We start from the raw sequence: 21260 nt of genomic DNA, 5'->3' as shown, positions 1-21260 counted from the left end.
TTCGCTTCCGGATGTGTCCCGGTTGCTCAAGTAGTCGCTGATGGTTCTCGATATAGAGACGGGGTATCAGAGTGGCGCGATGCTTCTTTCTGTCGGCGAATACGGGTTTGGGTATTGAAAAAGCTTGTGCCATATTGCCTATGCTTCTTGTTGTTGATGAAACGTGTAATGTGAGCTCGTCTGACGAAGCTCACTTCTGACGTGACGCATCTCAGCAGGATGGGAATTGCATCAGTGAGTCGATGCGTAGAGGTTGGTTTAATCTTGTTTCTTGTTGAGGAATCGAACGCATAGCAAAGGACCGATTAAGAAGGGCTTGAAATTGGCTTAAACAGTCGACATGTTCAGTCCCTTAACTTCTAGAAAGATATTGTAGACGTGAGAAGAAAGAGAGATGCCAACTGCTGTGGATAGGCACGCAGGACTTGGACTACAGCAGTAGCTACGACAGATTGGGTCAATGAATGTTTATGGAAAACTGAAGAAAAAGAGAGATACCGAGGTCGCGCTCCTGACCAGCATGAAATATCTTTGGTGTGGCTGTTTGCTTGGTGTTTATGCCGGTGAATCTTCGTCATTCAAAGGACCAGCTTTCAACCAAACAAAACTGGTGATGACCAAAACGCCCACACTCGACATTATCAATTCGTCTAATATTACACTACAGCAGCGCTTAAACCGCCACAGAGGCAAGCGACCGAGCGACTGTTCACCGTCGGCTGTTCGACAGCAGCGAACTTCCCATTGAGACCTGCAGGTAATGACTTTGCGTTGAACCATCCCCCTAACGATCAAGGTCTTTCGCCTCATGGGTCTGAAGTTGTTCTCCGCGGAGGCTCAGGCCATTCCTTTAATTCTAGGACAACCAGGATAAGAGAAATATGTTCTAGCCAAGATTTGTGGATAGGTACTGAGGTAGGCCGGGCTAGGAGGGTGGAAGTATAGCTTGGCGAACAATTACGTCTGAACTTGTCCCCTCCTCCCCTAGAAGTCTTGCCAGACGGCTTCTTTTACGACTGGGCTTGGTTTTTGAACAGTCTGATCTTATATCAAAAGATCAGCGTTTACCTTTACGTAGCAAGGGGTCACAGATCGGCGACGAAGTATAGCGATCAGAGAAGACCACTCTGGAGGGCCTGAACGGCAAACCGAAGTCCACTTCTTGCTCTACTATAAAAATGAACATCCGAGCTCTCTGTTTGAGTGCCATGCATCTTACTTTTCAGAAGTCGTCACGACGAGATATGGGAGTGATGACTGTCTGTTGACCCCCAGGACCGCCCTCCTGACGATGCCGCACCTCCTGCGGCACACACGGCATCGAGGAGTCGGCACAGACTGATGTGCCCGACATCACGACGCCATATAGTCTGCGCCGACGTGCCTGGGACCCCATCTCGCGGTATCACTACCACATTAACAACGGTATGCCCGGCACAACGACGCCCTCGTCGGTCAGCCCGGCATCCCGGAGCTAGAATCCTCAAAACCATGGTTCCACTCCCCGGGCATCGTCTGATAGGCGACATCAGTAGACGTAACTAACGGCCTGATGGTGAGATCAATGATACAAAGACGATAGTGTCGGTCCATCGGCAGCATCATCAGACCACCACACGCGGAGGATTTCGACGAAAAGCCCCTCATTACCAGGTCTCGTCCGCCGGAATAGCATCTAGTCAGTAATGGAACGGAAAGGAAACACATTATGCATCCTGTAGTTGCCCTCATGCTACTCATGTATGGTTTGAGATTTATGCATCTAGCCCTTCTCGCCAAATCAATGTTTCTTCTTCACGGAGAAACAGTACCACAGTATTGATATTCTTTGACGCCCTTGGTGGTCTTGTTAGGCGCCACGCCCCCTTGACCTTTGATACGTTCTTCCCAACAGAGATTTCCGATTTATCGCTCGCCCAATCATGGCAATACTTGCAACGACGTGGCTCAGTCACGCCTTTAAAGCAAATCTCCCGTCTCCTCCTCTATAGGAGATTACCTTTGCCGTGTCTGATCTGTATTTTGCTAGCGATCTGTATTCCTTAGTTCAAAACGGCTCGGGTATTCGGGGATAAGGTGACCGTAATGAAATGGTCGCATCCGATCTCGTATCCAAGTTTTGTGTCCACCGCGCTTTGGTCTTCCAAGTCTATATGGACCTTCTTAAGCCGGGCTTGACTCTCTTTATCGGCATGAGACAACGCTTTATTACTCCCCACTTCAACGCCTCACTCACGCACGCATGGCACATTAAAGGGCAGTCTGAGGTCCTCAAGAGGGAATAAATTTTAAGAATGATTCTTTTTCATCTTTTTGGGAGGTTTTCGACTGACGAACTAATGATACTAGCCACAGGACCCTGAAACGAAAATTACAGAGTCGCTGCAAGGGTCTGCTTCGAGCAATTTCTGCCTAGCCATAACATTACTTGAATAACGGGCAATTGCTTGTCACCTAGATGACTCAAGTCCAAGCTAGGGAGCGGCGAGCCGAGTGCCCGTCATCTGGCTCTGCATAAGAGACGGCCTTTCGCCCGAGGCATAAATAGCTCCAATCTCACTTTGCCTTCGCGTCAACCGCGATCTGCAACTCCTTCAGCAGTTCTGCTGCCTCCGCGATCGTGACTTTATCCGAGGGCTTGGGCCCATTGGCTACTATTTCATTGAGAGCCTCAATCATGCCATCGGTTGACTTGTTTCCAGACATGTTTGTCGTCGGGCGAGGGGCTATCGAGGTAGCTTCTGGCTAGCTGAGACAGCGTGGGAGGAGTCTTTTGGGGCTTTTGACGTTGGCGGATGGCTCGAGGCTTTTGTCCAAACATGGAGTATAAAGAAGGGATTGTGGGAGTGAGTGCAGTGTCCAAATAACGGGTGGCTCTCTGCAGAAGATTCGAGGCAAGGAGTCTGATACTTTTCTGGGAGAAAAGCTGTGAAGAAGAACGAGAATTACGGGACTGGGCATCGGGTCTTATAATCGGTAGGTTCGAGATCTGGAACCCCGCGGCAAGGTAGACATCATGGATGGAAGGCTGAGAGGAGAGAGCAAGCTGCTGTGAGCAAGTAAGACATTGAATTCAATGGCAATACCGCCAAAACGATTCAATGAAAAGTGGTAGATGGAGTTGTCGAAGAAGATGAAGGGCGGAGGGGGGTTTCATCAGGCGCAGTGTTCAAAGTTCATTGCGTCGTTTTGCATTTGATATTTGGGTCGGCAATCCTGCGTCACTCGGAGATGAACGGCCTTTACCCAAATTAAACCGAGGAACGTCTATTCTCATCCATGGAGATTCTCCAACGGGTTCTGGGGCTACACAGAGGCGGTTAAATCATTAGCAAAGCGTCTAAGAGGATGTTCATGGCGGGACTGTTAATTGCCGCGATTGCATGAACGCCTGACCCAAGCGCCTTCTCTCCACTGCATCAGATCCAGCAAATTGAAGGTAATAATTCCTATTTAAGTTGATGACTCCTATCAAGGGTAAAGAACGTGTTATGAGAACCGCCTCCATGAAAATACTGCTGAAGCATAACAAGTAATAAGCCCAATAAACTCGATCACCTCGGTATAGAGCAAGCGCGGTCGATAGTATGATCAATACCCAGCGGCTGAGATTGCTTATCACCAAGACGGCTTGGCTAGGTATGTAGCGAGGAGTAGCGGGCCGATTGACCATGATCTGGCTTTCCGTAGTGAATGACTTGCTTTTTGCCATGCGGCTTCATTTATTCTCTGGCGCCGATTTCTGTCGTTCATCCCAATCAACCAGCATGGACTTTATTAACCTTTCCTGGTTTTTTTCAATGTGAGCTATGTCGGCCTTGCAATCCTTTACGTTTTGGTCCGCAGCCTTCCTCGCTATGTTAACATCTTGAAGGTTTCTCTCATAGAATGCCTTGTTCTCCTTCGTAAGTTCGTTCACTTGCGTTGTAAGTCTGGTCGCCTCTGCATCTTGAGGATCATATGAGGGCCCAGCCATGTCTTCGTCGATTGAGTGGGTGTCGAGGTTTTAGAGGCCGAGAGGCGATGGAAAGACGCGATTGTATTTTTGTTGGCGAATTTTAGCTATTCTCTTTAGGAGCTTTTTGCTTCTTGTTATTTCTTTCTCACTGTTGGTCAAGTTATGGCGCTGAACTGAGTAGATATGGTTTGGTTCTGTCGTGGCGCAGTATGCGTGTTTAGATCCAACGGCGTTTTAGAGACGGTTCGAGGCAATGAGCTTGAAGGGCTTGTAGTAGAGTCTCAACGACGGAAATTTGAGGTTATTCATGAGTTCTTGTAGTCGATAGCCTTGGGACCTAGGACCTTAGAGCAAGGTATTGTGGAACAGGGACAATAGGAGACAGCTCCTTTGGATAAGCTGAACTTGAGAAGTGGTAGCAGCTTCAGGCGATTCGATGGACAGCGATGAATGGATTTCTAAGGCGATGCTGAATGACTGAGGGGAGGGGGTCATCTGTCAAGGCCAACACTAACATAAACTTAGCTACCCGAAGATGATCATCATCCACCTAATGGAAAGCGGTAAGCGTGCCTCTACCATCCCTTGTAATTGAAAGATTTCAATGCACAAAGGCAGGAAGCTGTCCGCACAGTCGTCTGAGTGAGTGTTTGTGGTAAAGCCATTTGACTGCTGCAAACATGGATGCATGCCTGACCAGTGTGCTTTGTCTGCACAACACCAAACTCAGCCCATGGCTTGGTGCGGTAAAGAATATCATGCGGGAATGAGGAACAAGCTGGATCCTGTTTATAGACGCTCACAAACCTACTGTAAGTAGTATTCAATTATCGTGTGATCTCGAAGTTTGAATTTCGTTCTTTAATAAAGGAAGATGTCGGAATCAGGGGACTAAGGTCAAGGGGTCATATCCTTTCACAAAACCTAACCTAGCTAATTGCCGAAAACAATTGTAACCCAGCCCATTGTTTGCACAGGAATAGAAGCATGGTATCGACCTTATTTGTCGTCCATCGTGGCCCAGGTAGACCCTTTTCTGGTGCTACATATCTATTCTACGGCACTGATCGTGACTAATCTTGTACGTAGGTAGTGAGAGGTCACAGATCAGCTGTGAAGCACGCAAATCAGAAGAGACAGAGATGAAAGATCTGGACGGCAAGCCTAAGCACTATATCAATAGATAAGCCGAGCTTCCTGCTTGAACGCCAGATATCGTACTCAATAAAGGTTCTGTCTTGGGCATCTGGGAATGGACACGCTGACGCAGTCAGACTTCTTCTTAGAAATAAGAAGATCGATATGGGAAGTATTGACCAAGATAGACGAAATGCGTTCTCTTGGGCTAGCTCACGTAGCTGCTTGGACGTCCTCCGCGTCCTTCTCTGGTTTAGTTGTCCAGGTATCGATGACAAAGACGTGGATGGATGGGCGCCTTTGGCATGGGCGATTCACAATGATCGTCCGGATTTTGTTCACACACTCCTATCAACTGGATCAGTCGATATAGAACAACGTGATCATAGCGGGAAAAACGGTTTTGTGTTGGGCAGTTTCATATGGCCATCTTTCGATTGTGAAAGTTCTCCTCCACTATGGTGCGGACCCCTACGCTGCGAGTTCTGAAGGAGTCACGGCTGTGCTGGTCGCAGAGGCTTCTGGTCGAAGAGATATATTAGCCGAGCTGTTGCGTGCGGCCACAGGGGTGACACCAGCGGGTGCCTGGCAAGATTCTACAAATTTCTGGGCTGCTTGATATTCGAAAGTCTGAATGGACAAGTTTAAAGATCAATAAAGAAGGAGTCTTTACTTTAGGTAGTATCTTATGCGATTATCAACCAGGACGTATCAAAAGTATGAGCTCATACGTGGACGAAGAAGCCAAGACGAGAATTGATACTCAAACTGGAGGCAACACATCAGAAACCTCACGCCACATCTCGGGATCTGTAATGGTCAGAGTTGGTCGTCATCGACAGGAAATCGAATGCCGAAAAGCTGCATCTCCGGATGAATACCAAATGTCACACGTTCCGGTCCTCCGGCCGCAGGCCGCCGCCGGGCGGAGTTCAAGTCCACGGGATCTTCTGCCTGTCAGATGCGGCCTGCGAACGAAAGGGCGCCCAATCAAGGTGCACAGAAACTCGGACCTTGTGCAGTCATGACAAGTGCCGTAGAGCCGCCCCGTTTGTTCGAGTTGGCATGTGGGCAAGAAGAAACTAGTCATCGCTTGATTATTGATGGCGTCGTGAGGGTAGGCGAGAATTACCTGTTGTGAAGGGATCTATGAATCTCATACAGTATCTTGCTGTGCCCAGTTGGACGTGGCCATGGCACTGAGATTACGTAGCACTCGCCTGTTCCTGTGGGCTCTGAACAGCCAGACCAACGAAGGAGCTCCCGTGGTAGGCAGTTATTATCGTTTACATCATATCGTCTCTGAACTAGGGAACATTTCCGGGCTTCTTAACGTAGACGTGCGCCATGGTTTGAAAGCAGACTTAATCAAGTACCAGTCACAAGGCTTCATGCATATGAGCAGGCGAATAGTTCTTATGCGGTTCAAAGTGCACATTTCACTGACTCTTGGTTAAGTGTATCCTAGGGTAAATATGCTAGTGGCCTAAAACGCAGAGTCTAAATTTGGCGTGTAGAAGGAGTGAAACAAAAGCAGTATCTGCAGTCAAGCAGGGGACAGAACGATAGCGAACCAAAATCACAACCGGACAAGATAACTCAACAGCCATTGCGACGACCTGAAATTGCGGACTTCACATTTTGCCCTTGCCCTTGCCCCGAGTCTCCAGCATCGGAAACTCCTCTTGCTCCTGCTGGATACCCAGGCCCGAGAAATCGTCGGCACCATTTTCCTGCAGACTCAGCTGCAAAGCCAGCTCTAAATCATCGTCTCGTGGCGCGGAGTGGCTGGTCGATCCAGCACTACTGAGCAAGAGAGCCAACTCAAGGTCATCGTCCCGAGGTGTGGCCTTGCTGGAAGAGCCTGCTTTGGCTCCTGCGACTGGCTTGTAGCTTGCTGGGGGAGACATGGAGGGTGTTCGTTTTATTGTCTTCTTCGCCGGTTTGGACTTGTACTTAATCGAAAATTCGAAATCACTGGAGCTGTTCTTGCGGGGAGACTGGGCAACATCATCAGTGGCCTCCATCAGAGAAAGTCGAAGAGCTTGCTGAAGCTGCTGTTCGTACTCGTCTTCTTCTTCGACGGGGGGCGGCGGGGTGAAGCCAGTGATACTGGGCTCTGGTGTGACTGTGTCCACAGTACTTGCGCTTAAGGATGATACCGTGTCGAAGCCAGCATCGGCAGCAGAACCAGTGTCGCTGGCGCTAGTATGACGCTGCTCCTCGAGTAGGAGTGTTTCTTGAGAGATCATCTCGGCATACTGGAGAGCCTCCTCCTCGGTCAAGTCACCGAAGGCGCCAACGCCAAACCTATTACGCAACCAGGCTTCTTCCTTGATGTCCTGCTCTTCCTCTCGTCGAAGCTCTGCAGTCTCAGCGGCAATGTAACCTGAAACATTCCCACCCTGGCGCCTAGTAGCAAGACGGCCGTGGACATCAGCGTGTCGAAGCCGACGTTTACGACCAGGCGGCTGGTGAGTGGCGCTATAAGACCAGTAACGCAGGAAGGCACCGAAAGATGTGATACCACGCAACACAGTAGGATCAGGGTCGAGATAGATGGCTCGAGCAGCCGAGTAGGTGTCGATCGGAAGCGCGGGGTTCATCGTCATCATATGACGAGGTACCCGTCCGTTTGAACGTCCATTTAGGGTACGCATAGGCTCGAGCGAAGATGCTAGCGGGTCCCATGCTTGCACTAAGCCATCATTTCCGCCGTGCACCAGGTATAAAGCCGTCAAGGCCAAGCAACTGATCTCGGGGGACTCTGTTTGAATGATGCGAAGAGGGGAGATAACGGATATACTGCGTTGCTCGCGACAATTCCAAACAACGACAGACCCGTCCTTGGTACCCACGGCTAGCATTCGAGTTCGTCGACCAGGAATTTCTGTCACCGATTCGGCCGTCTGTGGTGTCATCGTAGGAGTGGTAGCAGATCTGTACCCAAATTGGAGAGGGTCTTCTGTCAGTGTGAGAAGTGCGTGTGACGACAGATCAAGAGCCGACGTAGTGATTTCCGAGTCTCCATGATTGCCAAGCGACATTGTAGCAGCGGCCCATTCATCCATGGAATCGAGCTTTGCCTGGGGTGTCAAGGACCCGGACGAAGTAGGCGTAATATCGCCCTTTGCCGCAGTCTTGGTGAGCTTGGACTGAGACTCCTGCTTGTAATCTCTTCCCGGTCCAAATATTGACTGCTGCACTTGTGGAATATCCTGCTGGACGGCAGAAGCATCATCCGCGCTTTCTTCAGTCTGTCGCGGCGTCTGGAACATGGCTCGGACATAGCGAGTGACGCTTGGGGGGTGTGCCTCATCGAGCCCGCAGTCGATGGAGACGATAACCTCCCCGGCACACTCGGCGTCATCATTTGCGAAATCAACCTCCAGTCTTCTCCGCATATCCCAGCCATCACAGACCTTACGGAAATGCCACGGCTTGTAACGGAGAAACTTTTCGATCTCACGGGCTTCCGCAACAAGCTGCTCTTTGCTCAGATTCATCGCGTCTGCGGGAGATCGAGGAGAATAAGCACCTCGGAGAGCATGCTTGTCGAACTCATCAGGTCGAGCTTGGCGACGGGAGTCATCGATAAGCCGCCAATAGACTGAGCGTCCAGCGAACCATGCGTTCTTGGTAACATCTTCGCCTTTAGATCGCTCCAAACTCGTCTTCGGCACGTCCACCAGGTAGAATACCTCCCCCAACGCGTTGAGAGCCACAGCCCAGACGCGCTGGGCAGTCTTGCGCTTCTGAGTATACTGATCGTCGACTTTGACTGAGACAATCGGAACACCGGGGCTGAGCACCCATCGCGCTGTCATCTCACCATTAGGATGCCGCGGACCACTGCCGTCTCCGTGAAGCGCATACGTAGTGACGATTCCGAGGGTAGAGCCCGTAATAATACCGACCGTGGAGTGCGTGATGTTGGGTACAGCAGTGGATTTGGCAACCCAAACAGCAGAGATCGCTTCTGACAATTCAGGGATCTTAGGAATGTCGGGGTAGGTGTCGATCACGCCAGTGTCGCTACCAAGATACCGGCCATGCATTTCATTGATCGGGCGGTAGTAGGCACGACCGCCCGGAAAGCCTTCGCCGGAGAGCATGCCGTAGGGCTGGCTGACATCCATGACGTTCGGGCACGCGGCGGGTCCATCGCCGACACCGTATGGCTCAAGATTGGGGAACACCTCGTCTAGCTGTAGAATAGTGAAAGGGTCTCTGAATCCCCATTTTTCCACCTTGCCAATGAAAGAGTCACTCAAGGTCGCGGTACCGAGGTCGGCAGCACCGTGAATAACCCGAGGAGCCTTCTTGACAGTGAAGTCGGCGTGGATGTGTGTCACAGCCCAAGGCAGCTTCGAGTTGTAGGTCAAGACAGCACTTGTCTTCTTGCTGCTTCGGCCAGTTGCCCCAATGCCGCCGGGCTTTGTGCCCGGTTTCCCTCTGATGAGGCCCCGCAGAAGACGGGTCCGTAGTAGGTATTCGCTTCTCCACGTCGCAAGAGAAGTCAAGCGAGAAAAGTAGCGAGACTCTGAGCGGACGAATTCAAAAGAGTCATGGTCCAATGGCCCTGCGCGACTCTGCTCGTCAGACTTTGTGGCTAGACTATCGTGACCCGGGAAGAATCGAAGAAAGGCCATTCGCCACGCATGGGGCGTGGTGACAAGCGAGTAAAAGCGCTTTGACACGAGAGCTATCGCCGAGTGCGAATCAGGATGTAGGTGAGATAGAACATGGGTCAGAAGCTCTACAATCAATGCGTCAGCGAGATTCCAAGTGTATTCTCTCCCTCTTGTTCTGCATACCATTTGGGAAGTCTGTCAACTGCACGCCATCGGGTCGATTATCAGATCGCTTGATGACCTTGAAGCCCAAGGCTTGACGAGGGGTCGACGGAGTTTGCGCATTTTCGTAATCAATCACTCGCTGACCAGCGACGGCTGAGTAACCTTCGGCAGAGGCTGGATCATCAACACTCAGCCGACGAAGCTTCTCGTCGAGCTGGGCGGCGCTGACGGCGTCAGATGAGTCACGGTGCCCTCCATCTGGAACAGATCTTGGGGATGCGCTGCCTGTCTCCTCGCGACGAAGGACAGCGACGCCGTTGGGCTGCTGACGCGAACAAAAGCCATGCTGAACTGAAGTGGTGGTGTCCGTAGGGTTGTCTTGTTGATGTTGCGTTTCTGAAGACTCTATCGGCCAATGTTGCATAAAGCTGTGGAACGGGAGGTCGTGGGCAGGTGGCGGGCGACTGTGCAAGGACAATGTGCACAGTCTTGGGAGATGTAGATGCTATGTTCGAAAGAACAAGTATGCGCGGAATGCGGGGGAATTGCGAATCGATTGCTACTTGAGGGTGTGATAACGTGTCTAATTCGTGTATGATGCCTAAGTGAAGCTTTTCGTGGTCGCGTTTCGTGACGAAATGACCTACCGTCCCGGGAGATTGCGGGCGATGGAACATCCCCGGGCCGGTGCTTATCAGTGGCGGGGTGTAGCGGTTTTCTTATCGGAATCACTTCAATGCCGTCATCAACACCATCACCAAAACGTTTTGTCAATCAGGTCCACTTCATGTAGGATATAGACAGAGAACCAATCAACTGGTTGATACATTTGGCTAATCGGCCACATGTGAACGCTTGCTGTCATTTCACATCAGTCTTCGCTACTGCCACAACTTCGATGCGCCGAAGCAACCGCAGTGTCAAAAAGTCTTCCCGCGCTAATTGGCCTCAATGACTCAATGAGAAGGAAAAAAGTACCTGACGGAGCTAATGGATGTTGAGACCACCCGCTACACTATAGACGTATCAACTCTCACAACCAAGTCGAATGCAATCCAAGCATGGAACAAGAATCAAACATTCCCAACGCAGCCTCAGGGAGGAATGACAAAAGGTGAAGATGCGGCCAGTGTGGATTGAACATACGACCTTCAGATTAAGTGATTGAAGTTGACTTCAGTCTGACGCTCTCCCAACTGAGCTATGTCCGCCACGATCTTCGAATTGCGATGTCGGAATCCCTGGCGCAAGCAGAACAAGTCCCCATTGCAAGTGGGGAGCAATCTCGCAACGCTTAGTTGGTCTCCTGGAGTGGGACTTCGAGAGTTCGCCCTTCCGAACGTTGACAAGAAGAGATAGATCGTGGTGGTCGACTGTACCTGAGGGAAACACATGGAAATGCAGGAAGCACTCGGCAGGTGGCCTCCATCAAGAGGGCGAATTACAGAAAAAAGGGGGCAAGGGGTTTGCTGAATATTGTTTCTCGTCAGCTTCCCCCTCAGCTGTTTCGGGTTCTCTCCCGACTCCTCCAGCAGCCCCAAGGTTTCTCAGAAGAATTGACGCGCGAGTGCGGCAGGTTTGACAGTTTGCTTGACATGCCGAGACAAGGGACAATAACGGCTGACAACAATCTGACAGATTATTTACGACAAGTTCGCAACCAACAAGTCCACGCTAGCAGTGTCAGTCAGGGCCCGCCGCGTTGGTAAGGATGGCAGTTAATATCGGCCTCATCCTGCTGACCTGCTTTCGTTTGTCCCGGTCCACCTCAGCAATCGGGCCCTCTTCTTGAAACAATTTCAACTTTACGATGTTGCTCGACCGAGTTTCCTCCAAGTTCCCTGTCCGTATGCGAAGGTACTATTAGACAAGAGTACCGGGCCTCTGTGCCCCGGAGTGCAAATCGACCATGGCACCACCGAGCGGCCGACGGTCAGCCTGAACCGTGACAGCCACCGACCACAGCCGCCCCAAGTGGTATCATGGAATTCCGGTACGCCCCCAAAGACGGACCTGTTCCGATCCAATTACCTTGGTTCCGCCTCGTGTCTTCCCAAAGACTCCAAAGCGGCCTCCGGAGACCTTTATCTTCTTTCCCGCCTGCTGCGACACCAGCACAGAGTCAACTCTTAGCGGCTCAATTACCAAGTATCGAGCGTCTTTGCAGTTTGCACCGTCATCGTGGCATCGCCTCCCATCACCATTCTCATGAGAAGAAGCACATACGCCTTGCGGATACACACCCCCAACTTTTCAAATCTTGGACACCGACTCATCATGCTGCCGCAGTTCCGCACAACATGAGTCGCGCGGCCAAGGCAGAGCAATCTGGCAATCTCAGCCCGGTTACCAACACACAGGGTTCCCGGGGCTGGGCCGCGTAACGGTGCCAAGAGACCATGGCCCAGTCCCCTCCCATTTCCCATTCTCTCTTTCGCACCCCCCTTCGTCCCTGGGCCCTGGCACCTCCAAATCTCCATCTTCGGTGAAGCCCTACGAAGAACGAGTGGAAACCCTCCCCTGGAACTTGTGTGTTCGGATGTCAAGGGTCCTCTTCCCACACTCTCCCGCGCTCTTGACTCTCGCGGGTCGCTCTGTACGGAGTACTCTGTTCACGGGGGCGGATACTAACAAATCCCATCGGTGCGGTCCAGTTCCTTTTTTTCGCGCTTCAGCCGTCGCTATAATAACCCATGTGCGGCACAGCAGAGACTTACTTGAATCTCCGGGGCTATTTGATACGATAGACAGCTATTATGCCTCGGCGACTTCATCCATACAAACTCAGGGGTGTCAAGCGGCTCAAGCCCTCTCTCGATCATCAGATCATGGCATCTGAGGCAGTTTCCTCCACCACTGAGTCAGGACTTATCACTGTATCCCTCGATTCCCAGATTTTCTTGATGATCTCTCATCTATCACAAAGACCGTGCACTGTAGCGCACTGACAGTCAACTGAGCAGACACACAAAATATTAAGAATTCCCGACTTCCGGGGGCTGGCCCCGAACCACAAGATTCCAACATCCCCCACCGCATGGGTACCCAGAACGACATCCAGGATCCTAGGGTAACCATACAAATATCCACCTCCCAAGTCCACTTCATTCAAAAACGGCCGAGTCAAATCTGTGAGAGAAGGGAGCCACATCGTTATGGTCAGAGTGACGTAGGTCTCCGCATAGTCGCCCATTCCCTTGGGCCGCGCTTGGACGGAGAGGAGAGCGCAGAAAGGCAATTCATTCGGGCCAAGAGAGCGTCTCCATTATATCTGTGGATGTGGACATGGAGCCCACCATGAAAAACACCACAGGGCCCCTACCACAGATATCGACAGCTACCTAATCACACTCCGCGCTCCTCGCATAACAAGCCCTGGCCTCGACTCGCTCCAAAAGGCTGAACAATCAATACGGGCAGAAAAGACTTCCACGTAAGGAAAATGGGCAATGAGAGCATTCCCCGGCCTTGTCGGCACACAAACTCACAACATACGGATACACACATCTTACCAAAGACTACGGATATTAGACGTCCCTTATACGGTACGGGCCAGAACGACGGGGGGCCCAGTCTTGCCCGCGGGTGTCTTCTTTCCCCTTCCAGGTCTAGCGTTTTGGAGCCAACGCTGAAAGGGGCCCTGTCAAAACGGCTGTCAAAAAGTCAAAATGAAAGTCATCTAAGAAACTTCCCGATACGCCCAGAAGACTGCAGTCCACGACTCCTTAACCTAGGATCCAGTGTTTCCCTCTCCTGTGTGGGTTGTCCCTGACAAGAAAGTCTCATGAAGAAGGGATCACGAACCAGGGTCAATTGAACTTACTGCCCCTTCTGGGAAAACATTTCTGGTTTGACGCAGGTAAAATACTGTGCCAAGCCCTTTCAATGAGCAAAAAAGACATACACCATGAACACGAACCATCACCCCCCATAAACTCCTTGCAAAGTTGCCTAGATTCGTCTTAGGACAGGCATTCGAGATGAGCTCTCTCCCGCTGATGCCGTCGTCCATCCTATTTCCTCACGTCTAGTGTACCTGCCATGGCCACCGCAGCATTCCGTCTTCCCGCGGTCCAGCTTCGGTGCAGAGAGAGCAGGCAAAGCCTGAACATAACCCCCAGTTCAATAGGAACTCTGGCACTCATCCGAAGCTTCCTTACACTAAACTTCTTGCTCAGCCTTCAGGGGCTTCGTCCGAAATGGAGTCCCTGTCAACTTTGTAGTTCCCGTATGTACTGAGTCTGCAAGTGCAAAGAGAGTTACAATTTCAACGGGGCCAAAATGCAAGGAGACAAAACTCGCAATGCTGATCAGCAGTTGACAACGCCCTATTCAGTCTAAACCAGAATCAAAACATAGAAGACAACGACCTCACGCCAGTGCCCCTAGCGAAAGAACGATTTTCCCTTTCCCAAACCCCGACCCCCCGGTCCGGCGCCGCGGGTCCTCCCGCTCGCCTCTCAACGCCCTTCCAAACTTCCCTGGGAGGAACCCCGTTGCAAGTTTCAACTCCCTCAATATCCGCCGCCTGCCGGTCCAATCGACAGTGGTGCCCAACGTACGAACGAGCTCCATCAAACCCGAAAATTTAAGAGAGAACACTGGGGAATTTGGTTCTTCATCACACCGGTACGCAGGGAAGATAGACAAGAATTCGGACCCAACACACCCAACTTCGCCCTTGATCGCCAATATACTTCCCAGGTTGCATATAGTCGTACGTAACGGGTGACGGCGCGGGACATCACAGCCCTCTGACAGGGAGACACCATGAGCATGGTTTCCGCAATCAGAGGCTCGGAGCAGAGTCTCCTATCTGCATCCTAGTCACCTAGTGACATTGCCATACACGGATACAGCGCGTCAATAACGTCTCTCTGTTCGCTTCTATTTCCATAACCCCTGGCTGTAATTCAACGCGTCTACCGGGGAAGCCACGCGCTGCCAGTGTCGCACTGCTCGTTCGGTCGTCGCCTATAATTGTCGTCGTCGAATGTCGACACACCACAATAGGTGGGTAGGGATCTTTGCCGTGCGAAAGGATGGAGACAAGAACGATGCGTTCGCAACCACCCCACCAAAGGCGTTCAAACGAGCGACCTCTACCGCTGCTCTACGGCGCATCTCCCGACGTGGACAGTGCAAGACCCCATCCCCATCTAACCCCCCGAACTCCTGTCCCATTCGGGGCCTCGCAGGACTCCTCAACCGCCGCTGACCTGCCCTCTTGGGCACAGGCCGTGCAAGGCCCCGAACCACAGCGCTCTTGGCAAACAATGACTACTCCGTACGGAGTACAGAAAGAGCCAGCTATCATGAAACGGGACTTCTTTGCTAAAGCGGTCGAACAACCCTCCGGGGCACCGGGGTCGAACGAAGCCCCCAACAGAGTTCACTTTCATTGGCCCTCGACCACCCTGAACCTGACTACGGAACACAAGCCGTCGTTGCCTCGTTGGTGGGTGATGACTACCCAGTTCGGCGTTGCCAGCCCGTGTCGAATTCCGCGTTCCTCCCATTGGCGCGCTCCGTCGCTCTTACTGTGTCGTATGAAACTTCGTAAATCTCATAACCCCAACATGCCAGCGCGCAGACGAACTTCGGATATTCTTCGCAAGATTCGCACAATCAACGTCTGTGTGCATAAGTGTTTTGTCGTCCGATGCGTCCGCCCTCTGCCCAGTGCCGCCTGGGCAGAAAAAGTATACCTTACTGGCCTACGTGCTTACCAAGGCGCCAAGCCAAAAAGTCTTAGGACACAATGCCGATGGGGGGAAACAAACCCCAGGCTATCGGCGTGTAGACATGCTGTTGTAAAGTAAATCGGCCCTTTGCAAGGACGAGCGCATGTCGAGTATTGAACATCACTATCCTGAGGCCTGCCCCTGGCACTTTGACACAGGCAAGTGATCGATAAGGCACGTTCGGATGATCTTCACGGCAGTTGTACGTAGTATAGTAGCTAGCTGCTCAAATCTGCGAATGCCTTCATCACCAGCTCGTGATATGGGTCTCGAGTATCCGTAAAAATTGGACATCAGTGACTACAACTGCGGAAAAAGGTCCGAAGTTCCGGCTAGTGGAGCAGCACTTGTCTCGTAGCTGATGGTATCTACGGAGTAGCGGCATCGACGACAGACCCCTGGGCTTGCAACGTATCTCTTCACAACTGTCGTGGTTCTTCAAGTATAGAGGTTTTCAAGCGCATGTTCAAAAGTTTCAACCCCCCTTGCCTCTTTCAAGAGCAAATTGTTTTGTGTGTTGCCTTGTCAAAGTTGGATGGCATCCAGAAACGATAAAGAAGGCCTATGGGCCTACAAGTTAGGTAGCTGGTGTACAATCATACGTATAGACCTCGATAACGAACAGGTCGCGATTTCCAAACCCCGGTCACAATGGTGAGCATGCCTGGCGAAATGTCGCCATCGTGGTCTAGGTCCTCCACTCCAGCGCTGCGCTGCGCTGACAGCCCGGTTGCGAGAGCGAAGACATTCCGGATACTGAACAAACTCAACATGCAACTCTGCAAATTGTGTCGTCGTCAGCGCCGAGAATGAAGACAGCTTGTGTGGTGCACGAGCACCATATCGCGAGGCGAAGATGGCGTGCTTCGTTTCCCAAAGTGAGCCGCTTTGACAACTTTGTCAACGGCAATTTCGCTGGCCGAGAGAATGCCAAAAATTACGGGATCCGATTGCGAACTCTGCTGCCCCGGGCTTCTCTTCGAAGCGGTCATCTGAACGATATCCAGGGCCGAACAGTCCAAGATTGCCCTTTCTTCCCAACGCCCGTTTCGTAGTGAGTAGTAATCCACAATCTTCCGAACAGTCCGCCGTTTACTGCGCAATGCCCCAGCGTGGCCGAGATTCGAATGTTTCAGGGGAAATCGCATCGCATCCGCCGAATCTTCACCGTGTACGGAGTAGAGTTATCTGGTATTGCGAGGCGGCGAGGGAAGGGGACTCTCACTCAGGAGAGAAAGCCCCCTTGCCAAGGCCTATCAAGTCTTCGATATCAATTAGCCCCCAACCGTACAACACCCACGATAGCTAGCTGGACTTACAACCTTTCGCAGTTGCTATCAGAGGCAACCACAACTCTAATAGAGTTGCGACGCAGAAACTCTAAGCAGGACCGCCAAGACCCTTGCGCGCCACGCAGTGACAGTCGATAACATGCATCTGGTGGGCTGCCACGCTGCCTTCAAGTTCAAGCCTTGTGAACCTCCCCCGGAGCAGCAAGGATGCCCAAAAACTCTCGTCAAGCCGGACCAAAATTCGGGTCCGGATTCGCGGGGGTGGTGGACGCCAACATCTGGTAGCCGATTTACCGCCGTCCCAGCGACGATGATAATCTAAGAAGGCCCCCAAAAAAAGCAGATTAGAAATACAAAGCCTCAGAACTGGCTTTCACCTGGCAGCGGCCACGGTAATGATCGCCAACAAGGAAAAAGGGGAGTGGGTATAGGTACCTTACTGTGTGATTTAAGCCCTTGGGGGCAGCCCTTCTGTGACCGAACGGCGTTGACCTACAAGTCGGGAAAGTCACGCGAACCGGGCCGGCACAAAGGACAAGGGCCCCGGGGACGACGTAGATTCAAAAACCGGCGAGCGGAATACCCGCCATGCCGCTCATCTTTGCTGTTTTTCATTTTCTGCCCACCCCCCGACCTTGGTAATTGGCAAACGATTACACTAGAAAGTCGACAGGAGACCAACTGGTGGCGAAATTCCAATGCTACCATACTGTAGTAAAGTCAGAAGTCAAATTTCGTAGCGGTTCATCGTGTCAGACCCCGCAGAGGAAGGGAGGGGGGCCGAGGGGAAAACGAGTAGAGATGACGCTTCGTCTCGGCCCGTTCGACAGGGACCGGGGAGGCTGAGAATTCCAGAAGAAACGGTGATCAGACGAAACCCGTCAAATAAGTTCAACGACACAGCTGAGCAAGGTAGCGCCTTTAAGAGACGCTCTAGTATGTTATGCTGTGAAGATTGAGTAAACATGTTTGTTTGCGGAACTCATCGCTGGTTTGCAATCTCTAACGTCTGTCAGCATTTACTTGTTACAGAGGCGTAAGAGACAAGAGGAGAGTGTTTTCCAGATCAATTTCGGTATACAGCGGGTAAATCATGGGAGATGCTCAAAGGAATAACCATTGACATATGATTTGGAAGCTCTGATGGAGCGGAATCGACGCGCCCAAGCCCATCGCAGCCACGCAAAGGACGTCATCAATGCAACGAAGCGGTAACCCAAAGTGGAGGGATGGAGAGGTCTCATGACGGACGCCCCCCCGACGCCAATCACTACCAAAGACGAGCCGCCGCACCGAAACCGTTGAGAGCGGCGCACCGTCTGCTTGGGAATTTGGATTGACGAGTGGCGTAGATTGAGGTGGTGCGGTGTTCCGGAAATAACAGCGGGCGGGCGCGAAGGCGCCGCAGATTTGCAAGATCTGTTCATTCCAGGCACTCGTAGCGGCTAACGAGACTGGCGGCCGGGGCAGCTGTCGATACGCCGGCGGCCTGGTTCGGCGTATCCGTAGTCTGCGACCCTGAAACGAAGGAGGCGACGACGTTTTTGCCCCGCCAAGGTTGCAAGGCCGTAGATGTTGTTGATAGGTTCCATCTATCCCGTGGCATTTGGAATGAAGGGTTAGCTACATGTGAGATTATACGGCTTGGCCTAGGTCTCCGAGGATGGTCAGGTTGGACTGATGGTATGATGCTCTTAAACCCTAGGTCTAGGTCAGCAGTCTTTGTTGACGTTGTCGTCCCGTACACCTATTGGCCCCTTTGAAATGAGCTGAGCAGAGCTTCCTGGCGACAAGTTTGCAGCTGACTGAAGGATCACCTCCGAGTTGAATTGTCGGTTTTGGCAATGAAACTGTAAAAGACAAAGCCGCTCACGTAAAGGAGCCAATTGGGCAATCGAGAGGTCGATGTGGATCTGCCCTGCAAGCCTGGGCACGCGTATTGAAACCTATTGAGGTTTAAGCTGCCTCTTTGGGGGCAACTCCCTCTGATGCCCTGGTTGTAAGGATCCTTAGTTCAAGGTAGTCGAATTCCCAAGTCAATGGTTCAGCCGCTGATTGGCCTTGGACAGGTGGTGAGAGAGGAAACAGATCTTCTTTCCTTCGTGATAGAGAGTTTGCGAAGACACCGAAAGCCCCGGTCAATGTAGCTGAGAAATGAGGTTGGACGAGAGACACAGAGAGCGAACAAAGCCTTTGCCGCCCGCCTCACCAATCACTTGGTTGGGGTCTCTCGACCCTCTGGCTCAACTGCTCTTGAACCTGGCACAGTGACAACTGCAGTGGAATACGTCAAGAGGTACTCCGTAGGCCGAACGCATTCAATACTCATCGGCCCTGATCCACGTACATTCAATAAGTCTTTTTTTGGGTGTCGAAAACGTGCTCCGTAAATAGAGAAAAGGGGCCGACGGGTAATCAACACATAGGAGCGTCGATCCAAGCTAATCTCTCCGTAGCGCCACTCAAACCCGCAGACTTCATTAGTTGGCGGGTATGATCTGCCACCAAAGAGGCTCCATTTATTGCGACCGAGGTGCCGGTCTGTTGTTTGACCCTGCCCGTTAGAGCAAAGACGCAGGAGACGGAGCCCATGAAGTCCGAACCGATTCAGATAGCCTGTGACAGCAATCAACAAAGAGGGGAAGCGGCCGCTTTGCAGAATAATAGAAAAATCTTCCTGGTCGATACATGAGCGGGCATGCATACGAAAGGGTCGAGGAGATGTAGCCGCTGCAAGTCATTCGAGTCGTGCGTGACATGACGACACAAAACCGAGCTGTTTGAGTCTTGCTGTCTGGCTACTCTGGTAGAATTGTCGAGGGCTGTCCTTCCGCGGGCCCCGCACCATGCAGAGAAAACCGTTTCCAGTAAAGCTCGGAGCCGGAATTGAGGCCAGTTGCATCGATGCTGTCCACGGGTGGTATTCGAGCGGGGCTCAGGGAACTTCTTGAGAGCTTGGGACCGCTAACTCTAGGGGGTCGTCCCTCGGCTGGCAGAACTTCGATAGCATTGCTGAAGATTTCATCGACCCGACTGGCCAGATGGGTTCATTTTCTTTGGAGGGTATCATCGCCGTGATCGCCAACTCCGGCGGGCGGCGGGTCATATGCGGCTGCTATGCGGTTGGTTCTAACAGTCACTGCTCGTTGGCCAGAACGATCCCACGTTGCTCCCATTTACCCTGAGTCGGGGGCTGGTTGATGCACATGACGAGAACACCTGTCTGTACCTAATCCAAGGAAGGTCTTTAGAAAGTCCTGGTCGTCTGCAAAGATGTTTGCACCAATGGTCGCCCGCCTGCAGCGCCGGCGATACGCTTGATTGGATACAATCAGGTTGGCGGCAATCCGTCCACCAAGACGTGTCATCTCTCACCTGCCACTGAAAAGACCTCGTTGCAGCCGGTCTGCGTCTTGACTTTTGCCTCGCAGTCCGCATTGGGAACAGGGGTAACAGCTAGTATTCCCGTGTAATGGAGCCTCTGTTCCTTTGTCTGGCTAAGGCGGAACTTGGAAGTTATAGCTCGTAACCTGTCAGTTGCCGTCGGCCGAGTGGGCATGCTTGAGTCGTCCGCCGAGACGATGGCTGGGTCTGGACTAGGTAAGCTCGTGGATGGGATACATTGCAAACGCCTCAATCCAGGTGTGTCTTTTTGATGAGGCAGCCATCTCGAAGTTGGACCCGGCCGCGTGGGTAGAAGAGCGAGGCCGTCTTCGGTTCGCGTGTCGAAGCAAAGTAAATCGGGTGGCGTGGCGTCAGGGTTCCGTCAAATCGTTTACGGCCGATTCAGCCATATCTCCAAGCGAGAATCCCGCCCCCGCAGCGCGGACCCAGGGCAACCATATGGTGAATCGCCCGGCTCCCCGAGGCCGGCCCAGGAGGAGTGACAACAGTGGGTGTCACCGGTATGCAGCTTGTGGTGTTCCGGACCTGCGATGCGGTGCACCGCTGTGCAGCTGCGGGGTGGCATGATTATTCTTTAGTTATGTAGTGTCAGGCAAGTGGGCGAGTGCCTGAATGGCCCAGAAATACTCCCGTCTGCTTGTGGTCGGGTTGCTGCATTGCAAGGAGTAGACACCGGCTGTCCCTGGGGTTACCATGTATGTGGTGTAAGTTTGAGGCAAGTTGTATGGTAGTCAGCAGTCTATGTATCTGTACGGATAGCTGCACCCGTGTCTGATGGGTCAGTACTGGTGTTTGCGCGCGCCAAGACCCTAGGTTGACGTCGACGGCGACTTTGGCATTTGACATTGACACTGTCCGCCGTTCTGATGGGTAGTGACACAAAGATGAGTCGACATATGGATGCGTCGTTCAACGTGTGCATGTC

General features: G+C 52.0%; 2 protein-coding genes and 1 non-coding gene across 3 annotated transcripts; 1 reads left to right on the top strand and 2 right to left on the bottom strand.

Moving 5' to 3' along the window:
* Positions 1–6506: 6506 nt before the first annotated feature.
* BDP55DRAFT_599916 (F-box domain-containing protein) lies at positions 6507–10526 on the bottom strand. The gene is made up of 2 exons (XM_060571041.1): positions 9913–10526; positions 6507–9854 (listed from the first exon to the last, which is right to left on the bottom strand). Exons 1-2 carry the CDS (start codon positions 10316–10318, stop codon positions 6730–6732), a joined length of 3531 nt encoding a protein of 1176 aa, XP_060435560.1. The 5' UTR covers positions 10319–10526; the 3' UTR covers positions 6507–6729.
* A 489-nt stretch (positions 10527–11015) lies between these two features.
* BDP55DRAFT_t33 lies at positions 11016–11105 on the bottom strand. The gene has a single exon. It is a non-coding gene; the product is annotated as a tRNA-Phe (tRNA).
* Positions 11106–14936: 3831 nt separating this feature from the next.
* Positions 14937–15716, top strand: BDP55DRAFT_626498 (uncharacterized protein; the record flags this gene model as incomplete). Its single annotated transcript, XM_060571638.1, has 1 exon — positions 14937–15716. One exon carries the CDS (start codon positions 14937–14939, stop codon positions 15714–15716), a length of 780 nt encoding a protein of 259 aa, XP_060435559.1.
* Positions 15717–21260: the final 5544 nt, after the last annotated feature.

The sequence above is a fragment of the Colletotrichum godetiae genome (assembly GCF_030913485.1).
Source record: "Colletotrichum godetiae strain CBS 193.32 chromosome Unknown BDP55scaffold_3, whole genome shotgun sequence".
Taxonomy (NCBI): domain Eukaryota; kingdom Fungi; phylum Ascomycota; class Sordariomycetes; order Glomerellales; family Glomerellaceae; genus Colletotrichum; species Colletotrichum godetiae.
This window is presented reverse-complemented; position numbering and strand designations above follow the sequence as displayed.

Bases quoted from the DNA above. Each gene is read 5' to 3' on its own strand.
- BDP55DRAFT_599916 (XM_060571041.1), bottom strand. From the start codon at position 10,318: ATGCAACATTGGCCGATAGAGTCTTCAGAAACGCAACATCAACAAGAC. The intron at 9,855-9,912 runs GTATGCAGAACA...CATTGATTGTAG, and splicing joins GTTGACAGACTTCCCAAATG to AGCTTCTGACCCATGTTCTA.